The sequence below is a fragment of the Geotrypetes seraphini genome, chromosome 11 (genome assembly GCF_902459505.1).
Source record: "Geotrypetes seraphini chromosome 11, aGeoSer1.1, whole genome shotgun sequence".
Classification (NCBI taxonomy): Eukaryota; Metazoa; Chordata; class Amphibia; order Gymnophiona; family Dermophiidae; genus Geotrypetes; species Geotrypetes seraphini.
In genome coordinates, this window is record NC_047094.1 from 131,630,350 (window position 1) to 131,646,522 (window position 16,173).

The window sequence follows — 16,173 nt, forward strand, 5'->3', positions numbered from 1 at the left end:
ACATGTCTTTTTTTCAATTATTAATTTATTTTCAAGCTAGAAACATCCTCTGGCATACGTTAGTAATATTAACATAAAATATTTAAAAATGTTCAAGATCTCGTAACGCACCAGGAATAGCAGAACCACAGCAGTAAAATGGTCTCTCCCCCCCCCCCCAATCTGGGGAAGACTTCAGGGCAAAGTAGACAGTTTCAAGTTCTACCTCCACCAATTTGCATGACGGCTGCAAAATTATTTTTCTATGGAATTAACTTGCCGCCTTACTTTACATTCTCAAACTAGTATTCCTTCTCGTACAACAAGGAAAGATATTTATTACACCTAAAAGACTGTCCATCTACCCAAAAATTTGCTTTCCTTCTGCCTTAACTTGCTTGTGAAATTCTAACCTTAATAAAGTGCAGTGGAATGCTGTGGTATTGAAAGGGAATAAAAATAAAATATCGCACACAATTGGGGAAAATTTTGTAATCTCCCCCGCCACCCGCCTCTCTTGCTATATTCTCCAGGAACGAAGAGGTTCTCAAGAGAAGCAAAACAACAAGCTTTCCCACCCCCAGTAGTGATTCTGACAGAAAAGACAATCTGTGGCTTCCACTCCAATCCTAAACACTGCCTCGCCTACAGCAGCTTTGCAAAACTAGAACAGCTGCTTCATCCAACATCCTGCTCCTTGTGGATTTTCCATCCCCCCCCCTAGAGATGGGTGTGACAAAGGAGCAGAACCAGCAAGAGGTGGTTAGTGGAGAGAATAAGTCCTCTAATGAAAATGCTACATTAGACATATCTTTGTACCGACCGTCCCACGCTCCAAGACACCTCCCGTTGATTTTAACACACATTGCTTTCCTACTCTTGGACAAATCAACTGAAAAGTGAACTTGCGGCAGCTCCCTGTGGGCACAGGATGCTTTGTTGTGGGAGTACCGTCTTAGAAAAAGGTTACCCAACCGTAAGAAGTTTTTGAGTTTAGAAAATCCACTCCAACGTGCTCCTGAAAAAGTCTTCGCTTGAATATGCTTGCATCTTGACGGACAAAGTTACTCCTGCTTCTCCATCTTAGAAGGTAACTCGCACCCCACCATGTGCTCGTGGAATATTGCCGGAAGACAGGGGCAGAGGGCTTTGGTACTAATGATTGCCTACTTAGCCAGCATAAGGTTATTAGCATCTCAAATGTAATTCACTTCCCATCGTACCATTCAAAAACATGATGCAGTGTCCTTGGGGTGGAGGGAGGCAATATTGGAAGACTAGAATTCAGGCTGAACGTCATTATTCGTACATCTGAAACACACATCACAGCCTGTTGTGCAATCATGAACCAGAAATGGTAGATTAAGAGGGAGGTTTCATTGAATACAAATAAGATTCAGAATTCCCTCCCTCCAATCACATGGTCTGAGCCTATATGTCATTCTCAGCCAGGTCAACAACACCCTCTAGGCTGCCGCATGCCTTGGACCCATAACTCAATGAGGGGTATTTTCCAAACAGATTATCATTTGGTACAGCAGCACTATTCCAGAGACCTATGCTTGAAACGCAGGACTTCAGAATGGCATCACATAGCGACTGATACGTGACTGTTCACTGTCATTCAACAGATATGAGGGCAGACAGCACACAACTGTTTTATAAAAGGGTCCCTGCCCATGAAGGCAACAGCAATATGAAGGGTTGCAGCCCATATGCTTGTAAGATCCCAGATTGAAAGCTGTCCTCTTCAGATGGACGAACAATGGATGAGTAATTTGGATCAAGCTGTGAAGAAAGTCATCTGTATTTTTTCTGGCTCTTTGCAGTCCTGGACTTAATCTAAGTAAACGATCTAAGCCGCACCACCATCTACTTAGAAGGTCGCCAGAATGTTCTCAAAGGTCAAGACAGCCTTCAAAATGGAAGGGAAGAAATCATTCCTCGTTTCAACTGCTACTGCTGGTGGGGAATGGACCACTTTGGGCTCACTTTTGCAAGAGCTAGCAAAGAAAATTGTTCCAAAATAAAAAGGAAATAATTGTGATGCTTTATAAATCAAAATAATTACTAATAAAAACAGTAAATAGTGTGAGAGAGTAACTCGGACATTTCAAAGAGTGCCACAGTTCGTGAAATGGCCCAGTCCACTCTCCACCCAAAATTTTGCATCCCAAGAGGAGCTCCTTGTCAACGCCCGCTAATACATACACTGAAGAGAAAGTCTTTGGCACTGAAAATTGCCCTTGGGGGGAGGGTCTATAAATTCTCTCCAGGTTGATACTGTGGTTCTGTGGCTGTAAAATAGTCTTCCAAGAAGGCTTGTAAGTACTCAAAGGTGGGGCGTTCCTCGGGATCTTTCCGCCAACACTGGCACATGAGGTCATGCAATGATTCGGGACATTCCGGAGGGCAAGGCATCCTGTAACCGCGCTCCACTTGGTCCAGTACTTCTCGGTTTACCATTCCTGCAAATTAATGATGACAGAAATAGTGAATAGCCAATGTGAGCCTGGACCTGAGCCAATTAGACAAGTAACATTTTGTAACTGACATTAATAGAAAATAAGTTAGATTATAATATTTACTGACTAAAGAACTCAATTCCCCGTCCCTGTCCCATTCCTGTAAGCTCTGCCGTAATTACACATGCCTTGAACACTACCATTTTGGGATTCAAGCGCAAGTTGGATGCATACCTTCTTGCAAATCACATTGAGGGATATGGGTAATCAAGGTCTCCATCAGGGAGCACCTAGCTTGGCCTCCGCGTGTGCGGGTCGCCGGACTAGATGGACCTAGGGTCTGATACGGTGAAGGCGTTTCTTATGTTCTTATTTTAAAGTGTTTGAAGCTTGTGAAGATGAGGACGGAGCTTAGGCATTGGTGGAATGAGGCATTATGACATCACAATCTGAGCTCTAGAATGTTGCTACTTATGATGTTAAAATGTTTGAGGCTTGTGCAGATGAGGACGGAGCTTAGGCATTGGTGGAATGAGGCATTATGACATCACAATCTGAGCTCTAGAATGTTCCTACTTAGGATTTTAAAGTGTTTGAGGCTTGTGCAGATGAGGACGGAGTTTAGGCATTGGTGGAATGAGGCATTATGACATCACAATCTGAGTTCTAGAATGTTGCTACTTAGGATTTTAAAGCGTTTGAAGCTTGTGCAGATGAGGGCGGAGCTTAGGCATTGGTGGGATGAGGCATTATGACATCACAATCTGAGCTCCAGGATGTTGCTACTTAGGATTTTCAAGTGTTTGAGGCTTGTGCAGATGAGGACGGAGCTTGCAGGAACGGGGCAGGAACAGGAAAAGAACTCACTGGGAAAATGAGTTCCCGCGGGGACAGGGAAAAATTTGTCTTCATGCCATTCTCTACCTAGCAGAGCTTTAAGATATGAGGGAACGCAGCGTCATCCGCAGATGCCCTCCTGCCCAACGTGATTTTGAGGAAGTTTTTTAAAACCCGGACTTCTGGAAACCCTATGTAGATGATGTCCTGCACTCTACATCAAAAGTAAGATCTTAAATTTGATAGAAAACTATACAGGCAGCCAAATACAGAGCTCTAAGATGGGGTGTCACGTGAGGATGCCTCGGTGTGCCTGTAAGAATGAAAACACTGCACTTACATTTGCAGGAATTAAAAGAGTTATGTGAAATATTTAATCACAGGCTCTGGGATTTCCAATTGTTTTCTGCTAGGGATTGAATCCTTACTTTAGCAGAGAAAGATGGAGGTAAGACTGAAGGAGACATCAAAGGCTTTAAAAATTAGACACCACCAGAAGAATTACTATTTATCACTTATATAGCGCTAGAGAATGACACGGGGAAAAAATCTGTCCCCGTCACCGCCCCGTCCCCGGCCCACCATCCTCTGCACCGCCCCGTCACCGCCGTTCCCTTCACCGCCCCGTCACCGTCACCGCCATCCCTTTCACCGCCCCTGCCATCGTCCCCGCAGCACCCATATAAGCCTTAGTACTCTAATATTTAACTTATTCCGTTCTTATAAATCAAAGTTCCTGCTGCTGAACTAGAGAAAGAGATGTTCAGCTGGCAGGGCTTTGTTTATAAATTTTTATCAACACAACTAATATACCACCATAATGTTTCCGACAGAGGACAAGTATGCAATAAATGCATTTTGCTGTTTCAATGCCAGTGCTCAGCAGAACAACAGACAGCAATATGGACATTCACCTTATGGACTGGGTGATATACATTTCAAATGTAATACTTTTTTTTAATATAAAAATAGGCAAAATTAGTTGCTGTTTTATCATTATATTTTCTTGCCATTGGTGCCACACATGATTTTAAAATGATAAACCAGTTCTGCTAAAGAGGGAAGAATACCCACAACGAAACAGTAAAGTCAAAAGAGGTACGGGGTAGGGATGGGGGTGTTCACGCATGCAGCAGGGGCGGGGTGGAGAAGAGGGCGGAGGAGGGACATCACCAATCCGGGCACCTCTCACCCTCGCTACGCCACTGCTTGGAAGGAATCAGTCGGTAGGTGGGTGAGAGAGAGAGAGGAATTGGTGTTTGCTCTGTTGGTTCAGCTAATCGCAGCAAGGGAATCCCCAATCACCTGAGCTGGCAGGATTTCCCAAAGCCACGGTTTTGGGGAATCCTGCTGGCTCAGCTGATCAGGGATTCCTCTGCCAGACTGTGGACTGTGGACTGTTGTAGGCAAAGATAGGTGCCAGAAATGTAGGCCAGAGGTTTCTGAACCTACCGTATATTTCTGGCGCTTTTCTTTGTGTGAATTGTGTCTACGTAGGCACTTGAGGTGCTATTCTCTAACTGGCACTATTGTGTGATTGGCACACGATCTGCAGCTGCTTTTAAGGCAACTGCCAACATGGGTGCTGGTTAGAGAATCCAGGGTTTAATATGCAATTAAACTCTGGAATTCATTGCCAGTGAATGTGGTGAAAGCAGTTAGCTTAGCAGGGTTTAAAATAGTGTGGATAATTTCCTTAAAAAAGTCCATAAGCCAATATTTAGATGGACTTTGGGAAATGCACTGATTATTACTAGGATAAACAGCATACAATCGGTTTTACTCTTTTGGGATCTTACCGAGTTTTTGGGAACAGGACAATGGGCTTGATGGACCTGTTCCGTATGGCAACTCATGTTATTTTACCACTAACTATTTTAGCACAGGTCTCATTTTATGCAATGTGACCTAGTTTCCAATATCACTTCTTAACAGTAGCCCATGTCGATAACATTCCCCCTTAGAATCTAACACAATCAGCCTGGACTAGAACAAGCATGAAAAGACTGTATCAACTGCATAAGAAAACAGCTTGCAGTCTGGCACTGCATAACAATTAGCTTATATATGTATTGGAGAAAGTAGAGAACCTTGTTTGGGTCATCAGAGCCTTTCAAAACTTTGTCCTTAGAGCATTATAGTATTCTTCATTGATCATTTTTCCTTTTAAACTCAAAACAAATTCAACCTATCTTGTGCCCCAGCATGAATTCATGTTTCACTCAATTGGCTGTTTCAAGGGAATTAACCCTCCAACTTCCATTTGCAAAAATATCCAATGTTTTTCCTTCTATGAGCAATATTTTAATTATGAGGAACAACATTGGGTATTTTTGCTGAATTGTGTGACACCATTTGGGCTGAACATGAAGATTGAAAATGCCTGGTTAGCCCTGGACAGATGATTTGAACAGCCAGGAGCCTGTCCTGGCCATTTAAATCATTTTGAATATCTAGTCCAATGATAACAGAATTAGGGTGATTATAGAAACATAGAACTTTGTCGATCACTAAAAACAGAGGAGACTAAGGGTCTATCAACATAAGAACATAAGAAATGCCTTCCACCGGATCAGACCGCGGTCCATCAAGTCCGGCGCTCCGCTCACGCGGCGGCCCATTTAGGTTCTCTATTATGAAAACCTGAAATTACTGTATCCCTCAATATGATTTGCAAGAAGGTGTGTATCCAACTTGTGCTTGAAATCCCGAACATTGGCCAGTCATGGTCTTTGGAACTGCCCATTGTGTCAGAAGCAATAGGGATTAAGTGACTTGCCCAGGGTCACAAGGAGTGTAGCTCTAACCACTGGATTTAGAAGTTGGCTTCTTTTGGGATCTTTAACTCATCGTCGCTAGGACTGGAATCTGAGTCCGTGGCACCTAACACAGAATGGAATTAGTATGGCAAGGTAATGAAGAATGGTCCAGCAGCCCCCATCCTCCCTCCATCTCACCTTATATTCCTTCCGAGTTTGCCGGCTTCCTTTTTCCCGAGCCGCAAGCGTTCAAAAAGCCGTGCACGCGTGGCTGCGCGAGGCAATCAAACTTCTCCTCTCCTGCAACTTCCTGTTTCCAGTTGCGTCAGAGGAGAAGATTGATTGCCTCGCGCAGCCGCGCGTGCACGGCTTTTTGAACACTTGCGGCTCGGAAAAAAGGAAGCCGGAAAACTCAAAATTTAAGGTGAGGTGGAGGGAGGGAGCTGGCTAAATGCTACGGGCGGGCGGTGACTGCGGGGACCGCGCGATCCTTGATACCTCACTGCGGAGACAAGACCATTCACCGCTCCACGGGGCGGTGAATGGCCTTGTCCCCGTAGCGACTACTTTTTTTCTTTCCCCGTTCTGGCGGGTTACCTGCGGCTAAAGGCGGTAGCCACGAGTAAACCGCCACCGTGTCATTCTTTATATAGCGCTGAAAGGCGTACGCGGCGCTGTACATTTTGACATTTAAGAGACGGTCCCTGCTTGGAAGAGCTTACAATCCAACTTGGACAGACAGACATCACATATTGGGTTTGGGGATGCCGAACCCAAGGTGAGAGGAGTTAGGAGTCGAAAGCACTCTCAAAGAGGTGGGCTTTTAGATTAAAACATTTTTTTTATTGATGATAATAAAGAGAAATACAATATAAATGTGGCCAACCATTACATAAACAGAAATTGAACAGACCAAAGAATAAAGAATCATCATCGGTTTTTCAAACAAAATGACTAATATGTTACGATTATCCCCAATCCCAAATATGGACTCATGAGCCCTGAGAAGCAAGATCACAGCCCCCCCCCCCCCCCCATTTCCTAACTTTCATCAATGAACAAAACATAGGAGTTGATGACATGGAGCAAGAACAATAAACGCAAGTACCGCCATTAAGGTAGCCACAGAAAAAAACAACAAGAGCCAAGCCATCAACGTTTAAGAGGTGGGCTTTTAACTGGGCCTTGAACACTGCCAGAGACGGAGCCCGCCGTAGGGATTCGGGCAGCTTGTTCCAAGCACACGGTGCAGCAAGGCAAAAGGGCACAGATAGGAGGGACTTACCAGATGAGCGGAGCTCGCTGGGTGGAGGGGGGGGAACATAGGGGGAGATAAGCGAAGAGAGATAATGAGGGGCAGGCGAGCGAGTGCATTTGTAGGTCAGTTTGAATTGTATTCGGAAACGGATGGGAAGCCAATGAAGTGACTTTAGGAGAGGGTTAATAATATGAATCACATGAAATTCTAATTATTAGGCACCAGAGCCAAAAAAAAAAATCTATTCCAAGTTTTGAATCAAATCGGATACATGGGGGCATTCCTGGGAGAAAGTGCTGTCTTACCTGGATATGGCACTCTGCCCTTTGTAGTCAGTTCTGTTAGCAGTATCCCGAATGACCACACGTCAGATTTGATGGTAAACCTTCCATACAGAGCTGCCTCAGGTGCTGTCCACTTAATGGGGAATTTAGCACCTGTAGAAAGAACGGCAGTGAAATCAGGAGCTAAGTGACTGTATAATTGTGATACAAGTGGTTAGTGTAGGTGGGTTTAAAAAAAAAAAAAAAGTTTGGTCAAGTTCCTGGAAGAAAAGTTCTTAAATCATCATTAAAGTAAACTTGGAAGGCATACACAGCCCAACTGTAAACCTACTGTAATATCATTCTAAGCAGCTTGGTTTACATGGCTTTCCCTCTTTCTTTCTTCTTCATCCACACTGGGGGTTGGGATGACGGTTACAAAATAGATATACGATGACACGGTTGTGGTACCGTTCCATCTTTCTTGTTCCATGCGTCTTTTTATATTGTTGTCATCAATGCAACTATTTACGCATAAACATTTTGTTCAGGGAAGGGGTTTATTACATTCTTTTTGGAAAATTTGATGACCTGGAATGCATGCTCCTGTTCTGCCTGGTTTTGCCTCTATCCTGCCAACAGTTTATTTATTTTTCTCTACCATTCTCCCAGGGGAGCTCAAAACGGTTTACATGCATTTATTCAGATACTCAAGCACTTTTCCCTGTCTGTCCCGGCGGACTCAGAATCTATCTAACGTACCTGGGGTAATGGGGGGGATTAAGTGACTTGCCCAAGGTCACAAGGAGCAGCGGGGGTTTGAACCCACAACCTCGGGGTGCTGAGGCTGTAACTTTAACCACTGCGCCACTCTAGAAATCAAAATGTAGTAAAAGGGAGCCGAGTATAGGACAATCAAGCCATTGTGACATCACTGCTGAGGTTGGCTCTCATTGGTGGAATAAGGCATTATGATGTCACAATACCAGCTCTGGTTACCAGAGGCTGAAACTTTTCACGTTATTTATTACTGTTCTCCCAGGGGAGCTCAGAATGCTTTCCATGAATTTATTCAGATACTCAAGCATTTTCCCCTGTCTGTCTAAAGTCCCTGGGGCAATGGGGGGGGATTAAGTGACTTGCCCAGGGTCACAAGGAGCAGCGGGGGTTTGAACCCACAACCTCAGGGCTGCCGTTCTAGTTTCTATCGTTCTGTTGTCATCACTAAAATTGTTTTAAACATAAAGTAGACTTGGAAAAATCCACGGCTCATCCCCGGGAATAGGGAGTACGGAGTCTTTCTGTTTTTAGGACCCTGCCAGGCACATGCGTCATGGACTCAAAACAGGATACTGGGGCTTCATGCACTGTGCTCAGTTCTGCAGCTGAGTATCAACAAATAACTTTATGCACATGCATTACAATACACAGTTGTACATCTCTTCCACGACGCTTGACCTTTAAAACTGCTGCTGAATTTCCGCAAATAGCTTTATACAAATCAGGGGTGTGTGGAGAGGTGCCGGCGTCCCCACCAAGACAGCGCCCGGGGTGGTCTGCTTCCCCTTACTATGCTTCTGCTCAGATGCTGGTCTATACAAACTGATAGTTCCCCTCCTAAGAGTGTCTCTCGTTAGGTTTTGGAGTATTTTTAAGTCCTACTGATTTTATTTTTAGCCGCTCTTTCTTGCCAGTCTTGCATCTTTTGGCAGGCTGGCTCAAACAGGCTATTTGGCTACAATATTTCTTTGGGTTCATACATTTCTTTGGGTTCATACATTTGCTCATTTTGATTTTATATCGACTGCTTTCCTGATCGTGGCCAAGAAGCAAGCAAACTACGGTGCCATGACAAGACAGATACAGTGAGCGAGAGCAGTTCAACCCCACTGCCGCCATTTGTAATCTTGAGCAAGTCACTTACATAGAAACATAGAAATAGACGGCAGATAAGGGCCATGGCCCATCTAGTCTACCCACCCCGATGACCCTCCCCTACCTTTCTCTGTGAATAGATCCCACGTGTCTATCCCATTTGGCCTTAAAATCAGGCACGCTGCTGGCCTCAATAACCTATTCGAGCGATCAACCACCCTCTATTGCAGGGGTAGGGAACTCCGGTCCTCGAGAGCTGTATTCCAGTCGGGTTTTCAGGATTTCCCCAATGAATGTGCATGAGATCTATTTGCATGCACTGCTTTCAATGCATATTCATTGGGGAAATCCTGAAAACCCGACTGGAATACAGCTCTCAAGGACCAGAGTTCCCTACCCCTGCTCTACTGTCTCAGGTACAAACTTAAATTGTGGACCTTCTGGGGACAGAAAAATAACTATTACACCCAAATAGCTTTCGGGCTCATAGGCAGTTTTATAAGAAATTTAAATAAATAAATACCCTGTTTCCCCCGAAAATAAGACCTATCCCGAAAATAAGCCCTAGCATGATTTTTAAAGAAGCTCCTAATATAAGTCCTACCCTAAAAATAAGTTCAAGTTAAGATCGACCCCAAAGCTCCCCCTCCCGAATGTCCCCCTGACTCCATCCCTGACACTAGTGCTGCCTGATTTGCTGAAAAAAAAAATCAGATTCGATTCAGCAACCCCCCACCACTGCTTCTTTAGGAGGCCTGGAATGGAGGTATGTCATTCTCACAGTGGGAGGATTGGTGGGATTTTGCTGCACAGGGGGATGGGAGGGAGGGAGGGATAGAAAGATGCTGCACAAAGGAGGGGGGGGGGCAGAAAGGAAAGAGGAAGAATTGGGTGGAGGAGAGGAAGGGAGAGATGATTGCTGTACAATGAAAAAATAAGACATCCCCAAAAGTAAGTTTTTTTGGATCCCAAATTAATATAAGACACTGTCTTATTTTCAGAGAAATGCCACAGCCAGTGTTTAAAAACATATGATGAGCACCACCTCTCAAAATGAACCCAAATGAAGTTTAAAACTCCTCCTCCCAGCCCCCCAACACACATAGCTGCATAGGTCACATTCAAGCAAGAGAGATACCCGTGTTGCCCTCACCTACCTTGTCTAGCGGTATATTCATTGTCTTCTATCAGCCGTGCCAACCCAAAGTCTGCCACCTTGCAAACAAGGTTCTCCCCAACAAGGATGTTTGCCGCTCTGAGATCCCGGTGCACGTAATTCATCCGCTCCACGTACGCCATACCAGAGGCAATCTGTAACATGAAAAAGCTGCCACCATCAGATGCTGCCATAGAGTGAGGGGGGGGAAGGGCAGTGGCCACTCTCACAAAACATGGTTATGCCTTCGTGAAACTCAGCAAAGTGGTTCACAGTAATTTAGCAGCAAAAGGGGAGAGGGAAAAAACCCACTAATAAAGAATAGGAAAAAGAGAACTAATGATAATATCTACAATTTAAGACAAAGGGGAACAAAAGGCTAAGGAAAGCTAGGTAAGTTAGAAGAAAGGAATAATAAAAATTGGAGCAGAACACCAGCATTACCTGAGCTGACATGTCTACCAGTTGGGGCAACCGTAAATACTTCCCCTTGTCTCCTTTTAGGAAATCCAGCAGGCTGCCTGTGAAAGCAAACAAAATAGACCTAAAGCACTTTGGAACGGTCAAACAACTGAGCCTCAAGTCCAGATGAGCCTCTGCCACCAGCTGAAGTCTTACAATGCTGCAGCCATGGTTAAGAACATAAGAATAGCCTAACTGGGTCGGACCGACAGTCCATCAAGCCGGCAAATCCAGGTCCCTAGTACCTGGCCAAAACCCAAAGATTAGCAACATTCCAGCATCTCAAAGATTAGCAAGATTCTGGAACCCCAATGAGAGCAACATTCCAGAGCTGAGATTGTGATGTCATAATGCCTCATTCCACCAATGCCTAAGAGCCAACCTCAGCAGTGATGTCACAATGGCTTGATTCTCCTATACTTGGCCTACATAAGAATATAAGAGTTGACAGACCGAAGGTCCATCAAGCCCAGTGTCCTGTTTCCAACAGTGGCCAACCCAGGTCCCAAGTACTTGGCAGAAACCCAAAGAGTAGCAACATTCCAGAGCTGAGATTGTGATGTCACAATGCCTCATTCCACAGTGTCTCAGAGCCAACCTCATCAGTGATGTCACAATGGCTTCACTGTTCTATATTTGGCACACATAAGAGCATAAGAACAGCCATACTGGGTCAGACCAACGGTCCATCAAGCCCAGTAGCCAATCCAGGTCACTAGTACCTGGTCAAAACCCAAATAGTAGCAATATGCCATGCTACTGATCCAGGGCAAGCAGTAGCTTCCCCCATGTCTTTCTCAATAACAGACTATATAGACTTTTCCTCCAGGAAATTTTCAAAACCTTTCTTAAAACCTTACGGTTTTCACGGGGGACTTTAGAATGTGTCGTAATTCTTTGAATTCCCTGAGGCACGTTTGTCTTTCACATACAACTGCCCAACCCCCTCAAGAACTCACCTTGACTCATGTACTCTGTGACGATATAGATGGGCTCCTCCGACACCACGGCATACAGCTGGACCAGCTTCTCATGACGCAGCTTCTTCATCACTTGGGCTTCCTGTAGAAAGGCCTCAGGAGACATAGTCCCTGGCTTCAGGGTCTTTATAGCCACCCTAGTAGTCCCGTTCCATGTCCCTGGAGCCAGAAGAACAACTTTGTGAAATGAAGATCTCACCCAAAGAGATGTCCAGATTTTGCCCACTTTTACCATCAATATTTACTTGCATTTAAAGCATTTCAACCACAGCTGGGTCAATGACTCTACAAAAGTCTGGGCCTTTTTGAGAGGTGGCATGAGATTTACCTTACTTCAAATTACGGATTTGGACTTGGAGGATGAGATGTATAGCATCGGCATCTATGAGACAAACTTGGTTATTTTTATTACATAGATCTTTTTGGACCCCTGTTAGATTGCAAAAGTTAGATAGTTCAAAATCTAATAGATGCTGGCACTGTCATATTGATATAGGGACACTGGATCATCTGTTATTCTATTGTCCCTTGATACTCAACTTTTGGAAATCAATATGGGAACATATTAATCTGATTATGGAGACAGTGATTCCATTATCTTATGAAACTAATCTGTGGGACACTATTATCCCCTGAGCCACCAATAGATAGACATAAAAACAGATTGTTAGGAATCATGACTGGGATAGCCATACAAATTGGAAGAACTTTGATCACTTGAATTTTAATTTTTGGTGGCACTCACTAGGTCTTTGTTATAGGATGGAAAAAATGATTACTGATCAAAGGGGAAATTTTAAGTTATTTCAATTAATATGGAGTCCATTGACTAACTTTATCAGTAATAACTGAACGATTATAACTTACACATCCAAGGGGTGGGAGGGGGGGTTTCTTTGCCTTTTACAGACGTTAACAGGGGGAAGGTTATTGATGGAATCTATAGTTAATTATTTGGGGGGGGGAGGGGTAAAAATGAATGCTTATGATTTATTGAAAGTTGAAAGTGTTTTATCTGGATTTATTATATGTCCATGTAATTATAAATGCACTGTTGATAGCTTGGAAAAGCAATAAAGATATATATATAAAAAAAAAGAAAATATATTTTTAATTCAGCAGTTTTGGCTAACTGATCCCTCAATTAGTGCTGCTTGTTTATCAAATAAATCATACGAACAATAAACTGTGATAGGAATTACAAATTAAATGATTAAATGATTAATTTCTTTAAATTAGTGCGCTCAGTGCTCTTGCTCACCGGTCAATTTTGGAGTAGATCATTGGCATTTTTTGACGGTTGTTTCCCGGAGATCGGCACGCTTTATTTGCTCGGTGGATTTCCAAATGAAGACTGAATGCTCAATCTTTTTCCTTCCTGTTGACTGCACTAAAGAATGACCTTCCCGTTCAGATACGATCATGTATTTCTTTTCAGGTTTTCCATAAAATTTTAAAAACTATGACGTTTCAATGTTTTTTAGAATGTAACTCCTACCGTAATAATCTATCTTAAAATCAACACATCTTTGTAAACATATTTTTTTTATTGAAAACCGAGTTGAGCCCTATATCTTTAGGGATGATCCCGTATATAAATCTAAGATTTAGATTAGATTAGATTTGAAACTAGGCCCGAGTCAGGGCTCGGTCTTAGGCCCAGTACTATGTCAATATCTCTGTAAGGGATCTGCCTCAGGGACTTCGAGACAAAATTACTTTATTTGCAGATGACGCTAAACTATGCAACGTTGTGGGCAGCGCGGCAGCACCTAACGGCGCAACCATGCCCGACACCTTGGAACGGGACCTAATTTTACTAGAACAATGGTCCAGTACTTGGCAACTGAATTTTAATGCCAAAAAATGTAAGGTAATCCATGCAGAATGTACACCCTGAATGGTGAAAACCTAACAAGAACTGCAGCAGAACGGGACTTGGGAGTAATCATCCGGGAAGAAATGAAAGTTGCCAATCAGGTGGAGAAAACGTCAGCAAAGGCTAGACAAATGCTAGGATGCATTAGAAGAAGCTTTATCAGCCGAAAGCCTGAAGTTATACTGCCGTTATACAGATCCATGGTGAGACTGTGTTCAGTTTTGGAGGCCACATTATCAAAAGGATGTGAAGAGAATGGAGTCGATTCAGCGAATGGCCACTAGGATGGTTTCAGGACTCAAGGATCTCCCATATGAAGAACGTCTGAACAGGCTGCGCTTATATTCTCTAGAAGAGCGCAGAGAAAGGGGAGACATGATAGAAACATTCAAATACGTCACGGGCCGTGTTGAGGTGGAGGAAGAAATCTTTTATCCTATGGGTCCCACGGCGACAAGAGGGCACCCGCTAAAGCTCAGGGGGGGGAAGATTTCATGGGGACACCAGGAAATACTTCTTCACCGAAAGGGTAATTGATCGATGGAATGGTCTTCCACGTCAGGTAGTTGAGGCCAGTACCACGCTCGACTTCAAGGGACGATGGGACCGTCTGGTGGGGTCGCTCCAGAGGAATGCTTAAAAAAATGGATTCTAGAGGAGGGAGGGTTCTTGAGTGGGCAGACTTGTTGGGCCGCCTGCCCTTTTCTGCCGTCACACTCTTATGTTTCTATGATTTTTCCTGAGGATTGAGGAATGACTGTCTATTTTCGCAGAAAAATCTTTTTTGAAGAACTTTTGGAATTTTTATCGAACCCTATTTCACATTGGGCACACTTTGCCCATTAAAAACTTGGTTTGTTGGGTTTGATAGTTTCCACGACTTGGACTACTCACCTGGTCTTTTTGGAATATTAGGCTCAGCAACGATAAAGATCTTTTTGGAGGCAGTTCCATTAGGAGACGAAGCCAATTGTACTCCATGTGAAGAAAGGAACCCGCTTTTTCTTACATAATATGGTTCTTCCCCTGTTTTGAGGAGCGAGTCATCTTTAAGATAAGTAATCTATTTTTCTCATGTTTTATTAGAAACTTCTAAGACATGTTTAAGCTAAAAAAAAAACTGTTTAAGAGAACTTAACCCCTCTTTTACTAAGGTGTGCTAACCAATTAGCGCACGCTAAACCCTAATTTGCATGCGATAGCGTTTAGCACGTGCTAATCGGTTAGCGCACCTTAGTACAAGAGGACCTAAATGTAGCGACGATGGTTCCCATAGCCGTTGGTCTACTGACCGGTGTGCAGGAGCACCGAGCACACGCTAAAGAAATGTATTCATTTAATTTGTAATTCCTATCACAGCTTATTGTTCTTATGATTTGTTTATTTATCCCCCGCCCTTATCCAGGGCGAGTTACACACTTCCATACATGTTGCATCAACGACAAACATCAGTATAATAAACAAGCTGCACTATTTGAGGAATGAGATCTCAGTGGTTACGATTGCTGACATCCAAAGCGCCGGCTTCACCTTCCACCGCAGCTCTTTGGGACCTTGAGAAAGTCACTTATCTCTCTATAGCAGAGCATCGCAAACTGTGTGCCGTAGCACACTGGGATGGAGAACAAGTGCCGGCACCTCTCCTTCGCTCCGGTGGGCCCTTTTCCTTGTAGGTACCCCCCCATTGCCGGCACAGGGCCCGCTTGAAGGGCCTCTGTGCGCACACAGACGTCGACATGACGTCGTCACGCGTGTCATCACGGAGACGTCGCACACTTCCGGATGCCTCAAGCCTGGTTCCTGAGTATTAACTTAAACATTTAGGCCAGGACTTATTTTTCAGGAAAAGAAAGTAGGGAGCTGGGGAAGAGGATAAGGACAGAACCAGGAGCAGTGTGCTCTGTTTTATTCAGGGCTCACCCTCTCCCCCTTCTCTTCAGACTTCCTGGAAAGGAGAAGGTGGAGAAGGACACCCCTCTTGCTCTGAAGCCATAGAACTCCGTCCCAGGCTGCTCCTTGGGAAATAAAGCCCTGAAAAGGGTATTTCATATTTGCTTTTAAATGGTTACCATCCACTGTCATGTTTCATCTCTTCCTCCCCTACTGATAACATAAAATATAAGGCCCTTGACCTCACTGTTCCCGTGGGAAAACATCTCCATGTCATTCTGTAAGAAGAGGGAAGAGTCAGGCACAACCACTGACTCTCAAGCCTTGCATTGAAGAATGCTGGTGTAGAAGGACTAAGATTCAGATAGAC

The 16,173-nt window shown here is 43.9% G+C and overlaps 1 protein-coding gene across 2 annotated transcripts in view; it reads right to left on the minus strand.

Moving 5' to 3' along the window:
• The window catches only part of SRC (SRC proto-oncogene, non-receptor tyrosine kinase), a 117,966-nt gene continuing 101,793 nt past the window's right edge, over positions 1 to 16,173 (minus strand). For both annotated transcript variants that reach the window (XM_033963293.1, XM_033963294.1), the window contains 5 exons: positions 12,014 to 12,193; positions 11,037 to 11,113; positions 10,594 to 10,747; positions 7,604 to 7,735; positions 1 to 2,447 (listed from right to left, as the gene is read on the minus strand). In XM_033963293.1, coding sequence (XP_033819184.1) covers positions 2,239 to 2,447; positions 7,604 to 7,735; positions 10,594 to 10,747; positions 11,037 to 11,113; positions 12,014 to 12,193 — 752 coding nt within the window. In that variant the 3' untranslated portion in view covers positions 1 to 2,238. The remainder of the gene's footprint in view (positions 2,448 to 7,603; positions 7,736 to 10,593; positions 10,748 to 11,036; positions 11,114 to 12,013; positions 12,194 to 16,173) is intronic.